The sequence below is a fragment of the Lagopus leucura genome, unplaced genomic scaffold (assembly GCF_019238085.1).
Source record: "Lagopus leucura isolate 7727_CA_CO unplaced genomic scaffold, USGS_WTPT01 Super-Scaffold_100019, whole genome shotgun sequence".
NCBI classification, from domain to species: Eukaryota; Metazoa; Chordata; class Aves; order Galliformes; family Phasianidae; genus Lagopus; species Lagopus leucura.
In genome coordinates this window covers 10,358,795-10,372,624 of record NW_024962273.1, presented here as the reverse complement: position 1 = coordinate 10,372,624, position 13,830 = coordinate 10,358,795, and the positions used below count along the sequence as shown (strand labels likewise).

General features: G+C 41.6%; 1 protein-coding gene across 1 annotated transcript in view; it reads right to left on the bottom strand.

Annotated features, from left to right (window-relative positions):
- Positions 1 to 479: 479 nt before the first annotated feature.
- The window catches only part of HSPBAP1 (HSPB1 associated protein 1), a 32,751-nt gene continuing 19,400 nt past the window's right edge, over positions 480 to 13,830 (bottom strand). Inside the window, exons 4-8 of the mRNA XM_042877814.1 lie at positions 13,259 to 13,395; positions 10,009 to 10,180; positions 4,391 to 4,474; positions 1,288 to 1,398; positions 480 to 1,089 (exon numbers count right to left, since the gene is read on the bottom strand). Coding sequence (XP_042733748.1) covers positions 538 to 1,089; positions 1,288 to 1,398; positions 4,391 to 4,474; positions 10,009 to 10,180; positions 13,259 to 13,395 — 1,056 coding nt within the window. The 3' untranslated portion in view covers positions 480 to 537. The remainder of the gene's footprint in view (positions 1,090 to 1,287; positions 1,399 to 4,390; positions 4,475 to 10,008; positions 10,181 to 13,258; positions 13,396 to 13,830) is intronic.

Genomic DNA, 13,830 nt, shown 5'->3' with positions numbered 1-13,830 from the left:
AAATGGTGCTGCCTTACTTGACAGCCTGCTCCCCATGAGCCTGGTGAGCCACTAAAGGCAGCAGATGTGAGCAAGACATCTTCTAGCCTATTTTGAATCCTTTTGCCCCAGCAATGCCAGTGTACAAGCATGAACTGTATCAATAGAACTGCTTCTTAAATTTTGGTAGTGTTGTGGTGATGCAACCCCACTGGGACTATTTGGCATGTTAACAGAAGACATTAAAAGCATGGTGTTTGTTTTTTTAAGATGCACAGATGCTTGGAGGTGTATAAAGTATTGAAGTCCATGCAACAAGATGGAATTACAACTGTGTATATTCCTTCTGCAACAGTGAGGAACTCTGATTAGTCACACCTTTCTTTCCCAATCCCTTATGAACCAGTTATTCTTTCAGCTCAAGCTTCATTCTCACACTTAACCAAATCCTGTGTTTGTACCTCAAGAAGTATTTGAAATAAAAATAAAACACTCTGTTATTAAGGACACAGAACAAGGTTGAAATTTGATTTATTTCAAAAATGAAGTGCTCTGGCATTAAACTCTTGCTCTCTCCAAGAGCAGCTGAGCCACTAACCTGATGACATGTGGATTAACCAGGCAGTCCAGCAAATCATTGGTGGAAAGGGCTGCCTGCGAGGCATTGGGACTATTGTCTGAATCCATTTGATTTGCAGGCGTTCTGCAGTCATTACTCATTACCAATAGCTTCCTGGTGCAGTGTAATTTTCCAAAATGTCCTCCTTCATTTTCATGGTGAAGATCTTTATTGTCACTTGCAACTGCACCCGCAGAGCTTGTTTCTTGAGACTGTGGTAAAACTTGAATGAGATGAGGCCCAAAAGGTATTTTCTGTAACTTTTCTGCTTTAAATGTTGAAGAGCTGAACTCATGGTTTAGTAATTGGCAGTCCTCTGGCTCCCAGCTAACTTGCCTTTTCCTCCTCTTGTGTGAGGCTCTTGTCTCTTGCTCTGCTCCAGTGCTGCTGGGATGTGCCTGCTCTGACACGTTTGCCTTCTGACACTTGAAATATGCAGACACTGCTTGATTCAGGTACTGAAGATTGATTTCATGGGATGTTGCCTCAACCTAAGAAAAAACCCAAAATGCACTCAGTTAAAAGGGGGAATGTTTCAGTTCAGTGTTGCACAATTACCTTCTATGGATTGTTATCCCTACACAAGAGGAAGGAATTTAAAATTCTTTCAGGCAGCAGAAATGCAGAGTTAAGCAAAATGTCAGTAATTCTATGCTCTGTCTGTTATAAGAGAACAGGAGAGCGCTTACCTCAGTGGGATTTAGCCAGGGATCTCCATCACTGGAACTCTCTGCTGATTTTAGGGCACATACCAGTGTTCTAGTTATTGCTTCTTCTACGCGGGCTTCATGATCTGCATCCTGCCTCGGGAGAATAGAAAGTGTTGCAGACAGGTCAGCACTTGGATCTCTACGGGATGCTGGAAGATGGTGGGAAAAACCAAATGGATGACCTTAGTCTGAAAGCCACGTTCGTGTATGTAAGGTAGCTGAAAGGCTGCAGATTTGTGAAATTCGTATTCATGCATACAGCTCTCGTGTAGCAGCACAGGCTTTGGTGTGGCTACTTCTGCAGATAAAGATTGGGGGGGGGATTTCAGTGTGTATATAATTCTTTTTCTGTATTAGTGTTCTATTAATTGAATCTGGTGCTTGAAATCACAATGCAAAGTTAGCATTTAATAGATGCATTTATAGGCCTCCTTAGGACTAGAAGGACCATGAAAGTATATAGCAAATTTTATATATCTACACATGAAGTCTAATTTAAGAACTTAAAGGAAAAGGCAGCAGCCATCTGCGTCTGCAGATGAGCAAAAGCGAGGCTCAGATTTAACAAAATGCTGTGTCATGTGATAGAAGTTAATATACTGCTGTAGCTTCAAACATTAGCAGAAGGAAAAACATATTCCCTATAACTGCTCAAACTAAAAATCAGGTCAGTAGCTAGCATTTTGTTTCAGACCTTCACTTTCTCCATCATCCCACTGGGCAGCTGGGTACCAGTTAGGATGGCAGAAATAAGATCTCTTTTTACTTTCACACTTAGCTGTGTTGTTGTTGTTGTATGTGAAAGGAGGTAAGACTGAACAAGATTTAGTTCAGTGACTTCAGTGACAGATGTCTAGGAGTGGATACATAAACTTGGTTTTGTTGAGATGCTTAGGCATACAGGTTTTTGGAAGAAAGATGTAACCTAGTCAACAGACAACTCTGCACTGCCTAATTGTGGCTTCAGGGAACATGTCAAGCAATCCAAGCGTCTTGCTGCTATGAGTGTTGAAGGCAGTAATTCATCTGGGGACCCCTGAGTAGAATTTGGGGTAGCTGAGGATGCTTTATTTATTAATGGTTTTACATAACAAGTCCCCAAAACATTGATTTTTATTTTTTAAATCTACATGTGGAAGTTACTTATGGTGTTGCACTCTTGGGATTTATTCTGGTCTCATGGATAACAGGGCTGTACTGATTGCATTAGAGCATGTTAGGAAGCATGGAGTGCTTTGAACAGCTCACATCCAGCTGAAAACAAGTTAAAGTTCTCCTCTAAAGACCTGCCAATATAATTAATGGTCTCACTAGGACTGTAAATGTTGGCATGATTCACATCTGTCAGTATGAAAGCAGCTGGTAACAGCTGCAAGCAAGAACTGCTTGATTTGGTAATGAAAACATTCTCAATGTTGTCTCTCAGCATCCATATCAGAATTGGCTATAGGTAGATTACCCAACACCTTATGGCACTACCATCGTCTGCAGGCACAGCACCTGTAAGAACCTTTCACCTAGGTTGCAACTGTTTGGTTGCTTCTCATATCATCCTCTTGGAGGAGAGGTAGAGGTTACTCATGAGCAAAATCCAACACTCCTCTGCTCATGATGTCATCTACACACAGCTCTTGTTGTCACCAACAGGATCTCAGCAAGACTTTTATGACCAGAAAGGTCACGAAGTTTAGACTGTTTGTGAGGCACAGCTTAGGGCACAAGTGTGTGCTGACATCATGGTCTTTCTGAGCATAGGGTACACATCCAGTTCTTTTAAATTACTTTCAAAGCTGCCAAGTTTAAGGCAGGCTTAAATGGTTGTGCAGAAATAGTGTTGCTTTCTCTGGCGCTAGATTACAGTCTGACTGTACGAGCTCAGTTAGGCTATGGGCCTGCTGTCCTTCCTAAGTACACAGTCTCATCTGGAAAATTTCTCCGTGAGGAAAACGCCCAAGTTTGCCTCTGCTTTGCAAAGGCTTGGTTTGAAGGTGGCATGAGAAGTATATTCTGTAGTCTTTGAACAGCAGCTGAACGAATGTGTTCACCTCCCTCAAGATTTTCAGTCTAATAATAGTGCAAAAAATGCAAACAGCATTTTAGTGAGGTGGCTTTCACAAGCCATTTCAAAAGGCCTTTTTCAATATTAAACTAGGATTAATGATGGAGCAATTTGAATCAGAAAACCTGCTGTAGCTTTGAGGTGGTATCCCTGGAGCCATCCCATACATACTAGGTGACATGGGTGAGAAAAAATTGGAGCCTAGGGAAAAGAAAACTAATTAAATACATGAAAAAATCCAACTCTAGGCAAATCAAAGCTATCAGGAATGAAAATTCAGACATCCTCTGCCATCCTCTTTCTATTGCACGGATCTAATTTAAATTCTGAATTAGTTTTGCATGTAAGCGTGTGCTTGAGGTGAAGCTGGTGTTTGTCATCCTGTATTTTTCACCATGCTGGTTAGTCCATGAGAAATCAGCCATGAGAAGTTTAACATGTGTTTAACTCTTTGCCTGATTGAGGTTGCGTATATCTTCTACTGAACTGGGGCTTCAGGTCTGTGACTTTGGAAGGCTCTTCTGGAAAAGCTCTATCCACAAAGGCTTTTCCCTCACCAGCACTGAATACAGCAAAGCCTACCATGCTGTACCAGACAGGCAAGGGACAAAATGCTTTGATGTTGATACCTGAAGATCCCATACAGCTGAAACACAGCTTAGGTGGCATCATTTCTCCGTCCAGATCATTCTTATCCCTGTTTGTATTAGAGATCTATTTCTCCCTTCTTTCTCTAGAAAAATACTTGACTTAGATTTGCCACTGGCAAAGCACCACTGTATTTAGTGGAGGCTGACAATTGATGTCAGTAGAATATGCAAGTCTGCAAAGTTTTCTGGCATCCCTGAGGACGAAAGAAGCAATGTAATTGTAACATAGCACATTGAAATAACTCAAATTGGCTCATGAGGTCATGAGATCTGGGACAGGATTGTTTGCCAGCCTTCTGACTTCTTATAACATATGCATGCATAGAAATGCTGCAGCACTGTGATTATTTTTCTTTTTTTAAAGGGAAAATACCAGTTCAATCCAGGAGTTTATGCTGACAGTGATGGGGTCTATGGATTCCACATAGTGCCACCAGTGTCTGGGAACAAGCAGGACCTGGAATCAGAGACAGTGTGTTAGGTACTAGAAGAAGGATAAAGAAAGCTCAGGGGTTTTAATCAAGGTGGTGTAGTATGTAGAGGCAGAATGAGGCAAGGAATAGAGTTAGGGGGTGGGAGGTGATCATTATTTCTTCTAGACAGCCCTTCTCCAAGACTTAAATACCCCCTCTACTACTGTCATTACTTTCACATAAGAAGTGGGCATGACTTTAAACTGTCTCTTGTTCAAAATCTTCCCATGTGAAGCAGGACAGTAACTTTTTCACTGCTCTAGATAAATGAAGTCCAGCTGTACTAGGGATAGCAGCTGGTATAGCTGTGGAGCAGGATTTTGGGGGAAGCCTCAGCCAAGCAAGTATTCCTTTGTAGACTCTCCAACAGAGAAGCTTCCCGCTTCCTTTAGAAGGGCTGCCAGCTGGCTTCCCCTGAAAGTAGGTATCCTAAAGCTAATCTAGGTGATTAACAACGTGCAGCTCCAATTCCAGTAAATAATTACCTGTATTAAACTTGTCGCCTTCAGTAGATAGACTTTTAAGGAGAGTGTCCCAGAAATCATGACAATCTAGTTTAGATCAGAGCTTTACAGCTATATCAGGATGATAGCTGTGACATAAAATTGATTCTTACCCATGGCTTTTATGGTACAAAGACATTAATGTTGTTTTGATGATATAGTAAAAGCATTTCAAATTGCTGAACATTAGATTAACATAGAGCTATCAAGAAAAGCATAAAAGATGTTTTTTGACAGGGAAAGAAAATGGTCAGAGATGGATAAAAATACTTGAGAATGGGGAAACTGAAGCAATGATCTGTATCTGAATCACAGCCAATTTTTTTTCTTGCTAGACACAAATTACTGAAAAGAATGCTCTGCTAGCTAAGGAGCCCATGCTTTATTACACCAAAACATGGCTAATGACAAAATGCCTGTGATGGGAACAGTGCCTGTGGCCCCAGTCCTGTAAATGTTTAGAGGACGGCTGTGGGCCACTGGCAGAAATGTTCTCCACAGGTTTCAATTCCAGTCAAGCAGGAAAAAAAAAAAATAAAAGCACAGACTATCTGAAGGTCAAAACTGTAAATTGTATTTTAATCCAGTATAGCATATAAAATGGGGAAGGAAGGAATTGAGAGAAAAGGGAAAATCAATCGTGTCACTGGTGGCGAGGTCCAGGCCTGCTGTAGAACAAATGAAATGCTTTGCTTAATTAGAGATGTGGTTGCAAGCATCAAAAGCAATTAGCTATGTCTGAATTAACAAACCAATGCATCACACTGCTTACTGTTGATACCTGGTTAGCTGCAACACTTTGTCTGCTGTGAGATGTCCCCTCTACCAAAGCAGGATTTAGCTACGGAGGTGAGCACTGCAAAGGCAGCCTACCCAAAGAGGCACTAAGAAGTCAGAGTTGAAAGGGTGACTCGCAGAAAATACACAGGCTGGCAGGCATTGTTTGCACTCAAAAAAAACCCAAAACTATACATGAGTATGGAGCTCAGGATTCAAAAATGTGTTGCAGATAGGATTATGGCAGGCTGTTATTCAACAAATATCAGTCTGATTAATTCTTACAGAATTATTAAAGTTGGAAAAGACCGCTAAGATCACAAAGTCCAACCATCAGCCCATCACCACCATGCCTACTAACCACATCCCTCAGGATGATACATCCAAAAGAGTATGAAACCCTATGCAGACTAAAGCGAAACCATGATTTTTATTTTACACAGAACAAGTTTCAGAGTAGTGCTTTTATCACACAAACCTACACCTTCAATCAAGAATGGAGTTGCATTAGCTGCAATTGCATTGTGTTAGCAAGTGTTTGCCCGCGTTCTGGCTGCAGAATCGGACAAAAAACCAGGACTCATCTCTTTAATAGGGATTCTTACACTACACCCACTGTTAAAGAGTCTAGGTGCCATCCGAATGACAGGTTGTAATGATGAAGCCTGGAAAATGTTGCTGTACATTACAAGGTGGTGTAGTTTCTATAGTAAGTGCTGATTTCAAACAACTGGCTCCTTCCTTGCAAGATTTATGGCAACAAGAGAATTGAGATTATCAAAATGCAAAGAGGCTAGCGTTTTAAGGAAGATGAAGAAATGGAAAAAGTGATTAAAAGCAAAAATACAGCTGTGAGGAGCAGCTGAACTAGCAAAGACAGAACAATAACCCAGCAGAGAGAAGCAGAGTGGGATTCTTCTAGCTTGATTGGTGGGGGGGAACCACTAACAAACAATCCATCAAATATCCATTTGCCAACAAAACAAGCAGACTTCCATATTTATGAATATAGGGCAGAGATTTAACTACATTTCCAACCACACTGAAATAGGAAATATATTTAAAAAAAAAAAAAAATGCGGTGAGCATTTCCTGGGGAAAATGAAAGGTGCAAAAGCAAAGCAGAGTCATCCCAAGCTCAGAGAGAATCTAGCATTTGTCTGCTTTCTGCGGAGTGCATTGAGCTCTGTGGGTTGGGAAGATACCAATCTAAATAGCAACCAATCAGATAATTCTAATATTTAGGCTAGCAATAGGCAAATATAGCATGAGGCTAAAGTGGGACAAATATCAGAAAAGGTAAAAATGAAACTCTAGACTCTAAGAGGAGGAAAAAAAATCAAAAGAGCAGTTGAGAGAGTATGTGCAGCAATGCTGCAGACTTGTACAGCACAGAGAACAGAACAGGTTTAAATTCTCAATGGATGTGATTAACTTGATACAGTGCAAAGGTAGGGCAAAGGTGGAATTGCTTCAAAAAAAAAGGAGCGCATCCCTGAAGTGAAATATTATACCAAGAAATTCCTGCTCATTAGAAAAAGATATTTGGGTAAATGCCAAAGAAAAGGGAGCATCAAAGTGCGTGTGCGTGATGGGAGGAAAAAGATGAGGGAGGGGGAAAGAAGGAAATCGCAGACCATTTGCAAACGTGGCAATGAAGCACAACCACCACAAAATGCATAGGACCTCACGAAGATTTGTGCTTGCCTGGGACTGATGGGAAGGCAGAGGTGTGCTGGCACTGCTGTGCACTCTGGCTGCTGGGCAGGATCCCCTGGTGTGAGGCTGCAGCAGGAGCACAGTAAGAGAAACTGTGCTGCTGTTTGTTGGAACTTAGTGATGGCTGTAGCTGTGGATCCAAACCTAGCTGGTGGTTTCTGCAGCCTACAACTATTGTGGAATTTATCGATTAAAACAGCAATGCTTTGGGGAAAACTCATCAGTCTAAGTAGGATTTAATCCAGTCTCTGTGCTTGCAAGGATAGGTGACCATGTCCAGATGTTTACAAGAAGCCCCTATAGTGCACTTGAGCTTGTAACTTTGTGGATATGGTCATGTACAGCTGCCACTCCAGAACTGTTCAGCTGCCTATTTAAATAGATCATCTAAATACTATCATCATTTGTATTGAGAATAATTTGTAATGTACCACCAGAAGTGGCATTAATACCACTATGGAAGTTCATCCCCAGCCACTGGGCAAGAAGAGAATGAACCCTTATAAAACCTAAAGTCATGGCTGACTAAAACTCACGAGCTGAATGGTACAGTGAAAGTAGTGAGAAGGCACAAAGGAGGCAGTCGAAGTACGCGTTGTGCACTGGTACAATGCTATACAAAGGAATTCTGCTTTTTAGTCTTAAATGGGTGCAGAAAAATGGCTTATAGCAAAAAACGACCAGAAGGTGGCGTTAGACACATGAAGTTTTCAGCATTCAAAGCTGCAATCCCCCTACATGGAGCTACTCTCCTGCACAGCTAAGAACACCTTTGTCTATATTTCTTTTTTTCAAGCCTACGTTGTTACAGCATCTAATCCAAAATATTCTGCATACTGTCTGGGAAGGAGTGGAGATGCTATAAACTACCACAAAATGAAGCTGATGAATAATAAAGCAGAAATTTCAAAGCAACTTTATTTACGTGAAACCAACTGCAAAGCTTGTATCAAGATTGCAATTATTTTGGATCCTCTCACTCCTTAACAAAGGAGTTCTTCTAGGTCAATCCTTCCCACTGAACAGCAGCAGTCCCCAGCCAGCTGTGCCATAAGCTGCTGGATGAGGTCACAGCATCACCCAAAAGGCACTGTCAGGATGGATGATGGTGATACCTCACTGCTTCCCAGAAATCCAAACAGCATCTCCTCCTTTGTGGCAACACAGAGAACCTGTATTACTGGGCTGGCTCGAGATCTTCTTTCCTAGCAAGTTTTATTTTTGATTCCTTTAAGCCTAATTAAGATCACACTAAAAGTTCACTACCGTACTTGATCATTCTAAAGGAAATTTTATATTGAAATAACGTTGAGGATCATGGATAAGGCAATGCTGAATGGATGTGGTGGTTTTATTAACAGTAAAAATGCATCCTTTGTGCTTTTAAATAATCAAATACTATTACTTTAACAAAGTGCAGATGGCAACAATAATCATTCTGCTTCAGGAGCGTGACTAAAAGTTGCAGTGCAAACAGTGCAAGTTTCTCATAGATTTCCTTCCACTTGCAGCTGTACCAGCAGCAGAACATATTGTTACCAGGCAATAGACAGTGTCCTCTCACTGGAACAGCTATCCTGTTCGCCACAGCAGTGTTTGTCAGGTCAAAGTTATCTGGATTAGTGAAAATCCATTCTTCCAAGTGCTGTAGGCAGCTGGTTTGCCCGCTAGGGGTGAGGGAATGCTTGCACAAGGAGTTGAGCTGGTGAGTCAGAAGAGATGACAACATCTGGCAGGAGTACAGAGAAAAGATGCTAGGAGCAATGCAGACTGCAAAATTCCTTTCGAAAAGCTTGGTTGTTTGGGATGCACTGGAGTGCTTTACAAGGATGTGTACTGCTGAACAAAAGAAAAGGGTAATTCACTCTAAATACAGACCATGCTCATTAAATGAAGGAGGATAGCTACAGTGTGAGACTAGGAATTACAAGTCCTTCTCTCATATTGCTGACTATGTGTGACTCAAAGTCAGGCACTTTAACTGAACCTTCTCAGTAAAACAGGGTTAGTAATACCCTCACATCCCTGTAAAGCATCATAAAACCTCTGGATGGTGTGTGCTTTAAATGCAAGTATCATCATTATAATGCTCTACTATTAAAGCAACAAGTTGGGCCAGTGTTCCCTGGTGAAGGTTATTCTCAGCTATCAAATATAAGTTCCCTAGCTGGCTCTCCATGCTCATTAATCAGAAAAATTTTATGCAATGTATTGATTTCAGAGTAGACGGGTTAGAGAATCGCTGAAGAAAGAATTTACAACAAATTGAAGGTGATTGTAAGAATTGTAATGGAATAGGACGGTCTACTGAACTAACTCTCCAAATGTTTGTGGGTTTTGCACAAAAACCCCTGTAAAGTTGCTGTGAGCAAAGAAACTTGCCATGCTGAGAGAACTGCATATCAAAACTGAGCACAGAATGGAGGGGGAGGGAATCTGAGATTTCCCAGCCTTTAGTTAGTCAGTTCAATCATTTACTAGGATTTTTAAAGTAATTAAAGTCCATATGGGAATGGTACCTGTCCTGGACTGAGTGTGACCACATGGGCTGTTGTGTTCCTAAACTCAGGAAAACGTTTCAGATCAGGGTTGGCAACGTTGACTTTGCTGAACACGCTGGATTCCTCATAAGGGATCCTGGTGGGATAAAGGAAGCTGGTGTCACCAGGTGGGAAGAGGTGCCATTTTTTCCTGAAAACAGAAAGAAGATGGAAATGTATTCAGTGCCTGTCAGTTACAGCAAAGAACTAAGGGCAGTAGCAAGGTTTTCAATAAAACATAAATCTGCCTTGTTGTGTGAATCTCCTACGCAGCGAGAACACAGGCAGTGCTTATAGGCTCTCCACTAAAAGTGTTTCTGAAGTATTTCACTTTTTAATTTTTCAACTGAAAAGATTTACAGCTTCTCACCAATTATTTTTAAAAGGCGGATAAAATTTACAAAAAAGCTCTCCCATCTGGTTCCTGCTTATTCCCTTCTAAAGAGCAACAGGCAGCGTTTACAGGTGCTCAGAGAGCATTAAATATTGCCTTACAAATCAGGAAAAATAATTTCATTAGGGACAACATACCTTCATTCACTGAATGAATAGCTGCTGTCGCCATGTTTGTTGTAAAAGGAGAGCGCTGCTGTTTACAATGGCAGCAGTAAAGGAGTATGGATGTATTCTCCTGTTTCTTGTCAGCTTGTACAGTCCTTACTTGGCTACAGTCATAAAACCATCATTCATAGTAAAACTCTCCTTGATGCTCCCTATGTCACAGATGTGGCAACGGCAAAAACAAAACCAGAAACAGCCATAGGTCTCAGCATCTCAAATATCCATTTACTGGGTTTTTGCGTGTGTGTGTATTATCAGTACCACATGCTGAAAGCATGGCTTTTGTTGGATAGGGGTTAAGACCTCCCTACCATGACCAAATGGCCAGGTCAAGCAGGACAGGTCGTTCTGCTCACACTGGCACTTGTCTTCCAGGTGGTTTTCTGTGCACCCAAAGAAGCTGATCAACACACTGCAGCACAGAGCCAAGTAGAGCAGAGACAGATCTCCTCCAGGAGCCAGAATGACATCTCCGTGTCATTTGTATAGACCCGATCAGAGAACAAAAAAAGATATGCCAGAACTGGTGGTGCCAGTTTTATGAGTACTATAAAATAAATGTCTTAGCAGCTCCGTGTTATTTAGCAAAAGGAATTTTAGGTGGTTGTACCTCAGTTGGTTGATATAACCAGAAAGAAATACACAAAGGGAAAATTTACTGTGTTTAAAAGTGCCAGACAATTCAGTGCAACAGTGATGCTTGCACTAAGCAATGGAAAAAAAAAAGACTTTGCAGCACATCTGGACAATGTGCACAGCTCTTCTTTGTTTCAAACACTGGCTAGATCTTTTCTTTTAGTCCCTTTCCATGGTGCTCATTTCTGCTCTTTGCATACTTAGAACTGTCAGTTCTAAGTCCCATGTCTGAAAATGGGAGAAAGGCAGTCAAATGACACGAGGAGAGGGGAACAGCACGGTAGCCAGAACTGCAGAGGTTGGCACAAATGGAGTGCCATGAGCTGCTGACATTTCTTGGTGTGCAAACACACACTAATTCATCTGAAACCTGAGCCTTGCTAGAGCCTTCAAAGGGGCAGGAGGAGACTGGGAGGCTCATGGGTTAATCCTGCAGGCTCATGAAAAAGCAATATCATGAAGCAACAAATTAAGAAGCCCAAGGGATGCAAGGAAGAAATTCAAGATAGCAACAAAGGGCTAAGGAGTGGTCCCTGGCTTTCTTGCAAAGGCAAATCTATTTAAGTTCAGCATAAGCTTATTTTCTGTTACAAATCCTGTCTTGTTTGTGAGTCTCAAAAGTGATTCTTTCTGCTCTAGAGAAGTGTGGGATTCACACGCTTGTTGAAGTTTGCCATCTATTTATAGGCTTTGCCATGAAGAGGAAAACAACTTTGTCTTTTCAGGCCATGCAAATGCTGCAGGGATTCTCCTGTCCCTGAAAAGAATAAGGAGGGGGTGGGAGCACCCTGGTGAGGAAGGCAAAGTTGCAGTGTGATGCTAGAACTCTGGCTGGAGTTCACCACCTGAAGGTAGAGATCAAAGGGCAGGGCAGGTACTGGGTCTAGATTGCTATAGTACACCCAGTATTTATGTTGATCCTTAGGATGTATTTTGGCATGTAAATATCACTGTTTTCATTGAGAATTCTGGCTCCTATATTCATCTCAGTGTCTGGACTTCAACGCATAACACTGACTGATGCCACAAGCAGTCCTGGGGACTGGCTGCAGCACTAAGAGCAGTGCCGAGGGGCTTCCAGAGTGTCTCTGCTGCACATTCAACCAAGGACCTGAGGGTTCTTTACAGGCATGAGTGAAAGCTGGTTTGAGAGCTAAAGAGAATTACTCTGCTTACAGATAAGACGATGACACATTCTTTTGCCTCAGGCCTTAATGCCAGTAGTGCCAGCGCCCTGAAAAAAAGGCAGGATGCCTGCCTGCTGGTCCTGCACCTTAATCACATGGCAGCTGTGACTTAATTGTTTTATAAAACATGTCAGGGCAATTAATCACATTAAATTTCCACTGGCAATTTTTTCCTTCCACCATAAACTAAATCACACCTAAAAAATGCATGCGACTTTGTTACTATAGAATTACTCCAGTAATAATAGATTGAAAAAAAGACTTGAGGACAATATGCAAGGACAGCAGAAAAAACACTGAATAAAAAAGACAGTGGGCAAACAGGCAGAAAGAAATAGAAACAAAGCCACGTGTCCCCATAATGAGTTTGGAGCCTTACATGTCCCTTTTAACTTTGCTTACTGCTGGCTGCTCCCATCCTGATGTTCCCCCTTCAAATTAACTGTAGCAGCCTGTTAGAAGCTCTTGCACAGAGAAATGTTGCAAAGTCTAAAGCAGTTTATTTCCATTTTGTTTCTGGGCTTTCTAACTCTTTATCTCCTGATTCCAGTTTCCTGAATTCATAACTACTAGGAAGATTAAAATGTTCAGTATTGGGTAACATACAGACTGGGATGGAATTTCATCTCACTGAAGAAAATATATCTTACCTTCACACCCCAGTCAAACTCCAAACCCCTAAATTCTGCCACTTCCTACAAAATAGTTCTGATGCTTTTCAGTTACTCAGAGCTCAGAAAATTAAAATGATCAGGTTCTAAAATTAATACTCGAGTAAAAAGTTAGCTTCATAGCATAATCTTTCTTTACTTCTGGTATTTGCTCTACGTGCATCTATTTGTTACCTTCCTTGTATCTGCAGCACTAAATTGCAGCCATACGAGTCCAAGTGGCAGGGAGTGTTTGCTCCTTCTGAACCAACCCACAGCGTGCTCTCTTTTCCACTTCTTCCAGGAAAACCAAAGTCAGACCACCTTACATCCTGCAGCAATGAAAAGGATAGTTATGTAAGCTTTACACAGGTCCACATCCTCTTCTCAGTTCTCTCAGTCTCCTGTGCTCTCCCTCCACCTCTCAGTTCCCCTCTGACTGCTTCAGTTGTTGCTCCTCAGTAGGGGTTCCAGCACGCACAGCCTGTGCCCCTTCCTTCAAAATCCTCCTCTCCAGGACACGTCCACTGATGTTCTTTTTTTTTTTTTCCCCCTGTGCAGCCTCCCAAATCTTTGTCTCCATTTCTCATCCCAGCCTTTCATAAACTTGAGTTACCTGTTTGTTCTACAGGACTGCCTACCTACTCTGTGGCCACACATGGTTTCTCTACCTTATTTTCAAACACGTTTCTTTTCCTATTCTCTGCATTAACCATTCACCTAGGCTCAGAACTGCTGTTTGAAAAATCCTTGTATATGGCACTTAG